At 62.9% G+C, this 3,576-nt stretch overlaps 1 protein-coding gene across 1 annotated transcript in view; it reads right to left on the bottom strand.

The window, feature by feature from the left end:
- The window catches only part of PCSK4 (proprotein convertase subtilisin/kexin type 4), a 19,204-nt gene extending 15,862 nt beyond the window's left edge, over positions 1-3,342 (bottom strand). Inside the window, exons 1-9 of the mRNA XM_009334758.1 lie at positions 3,241-3,342; positions 3,059-3,154; positions 2,780-2,908; positions 2,007-2,083; positions 1,784-1,872; positions 1,094-1,266; positions 817-1,014; positions 460-560; positions 1-92 (exon numbers count right to left, since the gene is read on the bottom strand). Coding sequence (XP_009333033.1) covers positions 1-92; positions 460-560; positions 817-1,014; positions 1,094-1,266; positions 1,784-1,872; positions 2,007-2,083; positions 2,780-2,908; positions 3,059-3,154; positions 3,241-3,342 — 1,057 coding nt within the window. The remainder of the gene's footprint in view (positions 93-459; positions 561-816; positions 1,015-1,093; positions 1,267-1,783; positions 1,873-2,006; positions 2,084-2,779; positions 2,909-3,058; positions 3,155-3,240) is intronic.
- Positions 3,343-3,576: the final 234 nt, after the last annotated feature.

A 3,576-nucleotide genomic window follows, 5' to 3' on the forward strand; every position in this document is an offset into this window, starting at 1 on the left:
CCCCGTTCACGGCCCAGTCTTCTGTCTGCAGGTGAGCAGGCTTGGAGGTCCTGATGACGAGATGCTGCAGGTCGCGCCAGGTCAGTGCTGGGCTGGAAGCAAGGAGGACGTGGGGACAGAGGTCTCTGCTTTGGGTTAGCTTTTGAGGGCGAGATTTGGCTCTTCTAACTTCTGACGTGGGTAAGTTAGCTGTCTGGGTCCAACTGGTCCCCCCACAACCTCCTTCACTGCCAAAATGGGAGCAACAGAGACCTCCAGAGGACAACTCTCCTCCTGCCTCCGGCCGCTCTCCCGCAGTGTCCTGGGAGAAGAGGCTGGCCCACCAGAGCCCGGGGAGACCTCAGCTCCACACCCCCAAACCTGCCCGGTAGCAAAGTCCCCCTTCCTTGTCCCTGCAGGGTTCTGGCGAGGCACCAGGCTCTCCCTGGGGACTGTCCTGCTGCCGCGGCGGTCACCTACTTGGCCTCCAGCGCGAGGGCGATCATTCCCGCGGCCAGCGGGGCCGAGGCGGAGGTGCCCGTGTGCTTGTCGGTGCAGCGGTGGTGCAGGTCGGTGGTCACCTGTGGGGGAGAAGGGGGGGGTCTCGGCACTTGTTGTCTGCTGCTGGAGCAGAGGACAGGACTGGCTGGAGTTGGGTAACTTCAGTAAACGCTCCCTCCGGGTCCCTTGGCGCTTTTTGGGGTCTAAGGTACCAACGCTTTAATAAAGCCTCTCTCCCCCTCCCCAGGTAAGGAGGGCTCGGATGAGCACGCTCTGTGCTGGGAACCGGTGTCTGCCCGAGGGTCGCTGCTCTGGCAGAGCCGGCACGGCACTCACGATCTGCACCTCGCTCGTGGTCCTGCTGCTGTAGGTGGTGGTGAGGATGGCGGAGCAGCCCTCGCCGTACCAGGGCCTCCGGCCGCCCCCCAGGACGCTGGCCCCCGGGGGGGGGGAGCGACGGCGGGCGCCGTTGTCGTAGTTGATCCCGCCGTTGCCGGAGGCCCAGATGAAGATGGAGCCGAGGCCACCCCGTCCCTGGCAGCGGGGAGGCAGAGGGGGGGTGAGCAGGGAGTCCTCGTGCCAACGAGGTCCCCGAGGCCAGCGCTGACCTTACTTTGGTGACGCCCCTGTAGAAGGCCTCCGCGGCCAGCACGCCTGGCCCGTCCACGGTCTTCCCATCATCCTCGGGGCCCCAGCTGGCGCTGTAGATGTGGATGTGCTGGGGACGCAGGCTGAGGGACTGAGCCTCCACCACGTCCGTGATGGGACCGTCCAGCATCCGCACACCTGCAGGGCCAGGACGAGGGGTGGAAGTGTCCGAGAGGCGGCAGCACTCGGGAGGCCACGCCGGCTCCGGGGGGACGTGAGCCTCGCACATGCCTCGTGAACATAAGGACTGAGCGGCATCTCGCTGGCCCCCACTTCGCCCCCGCAGTTGCCTTGAGCACCTTTCACGCGATGCTGCCCTAAGGACATCAGGCTCCTGTAAGTCTGTGCGGCTGCTGCCGTGATCTTGTCCCCGAAGCTCCTCGTTAAGCCCTTTGCAATTAAGCCCAGTGAGTCCTCCCAGCTTTTAACCCCATTTGCCACGAGCCCGCACGGTGCTGGTGCTGCCTGCCGGAGCCCCGCGTCACGGTGGGCGTTAAACCCCCAGGGAGCGCTGAGCCCCGCACCACGGCCGGGTGTGCGGTAACATCGCAGCACCCTCTACCCCCCCCGCAAGCCCTGCCTGGGGCCGCGCGTCCCCCCCAGGGTGCCAGAGCTGGCTGGTGACCCCTGTCCCACCCGCCCGGCGGCGGCTCACCCCCAACTCTGGCATTGTACGCAACGCCTGCTCCGCAGATTCGGTTGTTGGCTGCAGCCGCCACTTCTCCCGCACAGCGTGTCCCGTGCCTGAGGGGCAGAGTTAGCGTGTGAGCCGTCCTCCGCGAGGGGCGAAGGGGCCTGGGACAGCCTCGGCCCCCGGAGAGATAAAGCACCCAGCACAGGGAAGGGATTTGCTTGGGCAATCAGCTGGCAAAACTCACCGGTTCTCGTCCCCGGCGGCGTACCTGGGCTGGGGATCGGGGTCGTTGCTGTTGAAGTCGTAACTTGCCAGGGGGTCCTATTGCAAAAAAGAGGCACTGGCATGAGCAAACTGCTTTTTGGCGTGGGTTGTGACTGCTCAACACGGGCTCCTGGCGCTTCGCCCGGTGTCTGGCAGCGTGGATCGCCCTGCCTGCCCACGAGCTCGCTGCCTGCCCAGCCCGGAGAGGGCAGGGGGGGCCCCTTCGCACCCAGAAACTGAGTGGGGTTAACCTGGAGCTGTTGGAAACAGGGCTTCACTAAAGGAGCATAACTCTGCGCGTCGCCGTACTGCTTCATCGTACCCAGGCTCACGTTCGGCGAGAAAGCACAGCACGGCGAGTCACCCGAGGGTGAGCCTCCCTGGCTGCGCAGTGAGGACAGAGGAACTACAAACCAGTGAAACGATGTTGTTACAAACAACACCTAAGATTTACCTATTCTTTCCTCCCGGCTCTCGGAGCACGTGAGGGCTTACCAGCTTTACTGGCTTTGCAGCTTGCTATAATTACATCTAATTTGGGGGCTTGAGCGTGTGCAAGTCCTAATGTTTCCTTGACGTGAAAATTCACTGCGGGAGACACCAAACCTTTTGATCCAGCCACGGAGAGGCTGAGTTCCCACTGCAAGGTCCCATGGGTGGGATAAAGGCACCAGCTCCCACCCTCCCCTGGAGACAACACGCCCTGAAGGAGCCGGTTCCCGCGGCCCGCGCTGCTCAGCCCATCGTAGTTACGTAGTTGGCAGACAGGTCCGGATGGTCCTTCTCGATCCCGTCATCCAGGACGGTCAGCACCACCCCCAGCCCGCTGTACCCTTTACTCCAAGCAGTGAGGATGTTCAGGTCGGGATTGATGCCATTGTTCTGGAAAACGGATTAAATTCGATCAGCCCCTGGGCGGCGGGTGACCTTCAAGGACTCTTCTGCTGCCTCATCACTGTCGGCATTAGTCCTGTTTACACATCAGGGAGGTGATTTGCTTGAGGATTAGAAGAGAGAGCGGCGAAATCTCACCATGTACCACTGTTTATGGAACCAGGGATCTGTCGGCACCACGCTGACGCTTCTCTTCGTGCGCCTCTTTACCGTTTGCTGCTCAAACCAGAGGACCTGGGTGGGAAGCAGCGTTGTCGGTGTCAAGGCAGAGCTCGCCCAGCACGGCACGCCTCGGTCCCTGCAACCGCCTCCTCCCTTACCTTTGGCTCTTTTGCCAGGCGCATATTCCAGCCCCAGTGCCTGCTCAAGGCTTTCTGCCTGGTGCCGCGGTGCTTGAAATGATAGTAGGGCTCTCCCTCCATCACCTGCAGGCGCAAAGAGCCCTTGTGAGACGCCGCTCTAGACAAGCGGCCGGGCTGGGGACGCGTCTTGCCAGCCCCGCAGGGGCCGCGGAGATCAGAAAGACGCGTTTAACGTGAGTCGCAGGCGGCAGGACAAGCGGAGGGCACCATTCGGAGAGGGAGCAGGCTCCCAGGGAAGGCTTGTGAGCGCCCTGGGGGTCTCCTCGCTCACCCGTGCATGCACAGAGGCCGTTA

The sequence above is a fragment of the Pygoscelis adeliae genome, unplaced genomic scaffold (genome assembly GCF_000699105.1).
Source record: "Pygoscelis adeliae isolate BGI_AS28 unplaced genomic scaffold, ASM69910v1 Scaffold850, whole genome shotgun sequence".
NCBI classification, from domain to species: domain Eukaryota; kingdom Metazoa; phylum Chordata; class Aves; order Sphenisciformes; family Spheniscidae; genus Pygoscelis; species Pygoscelis adeliae.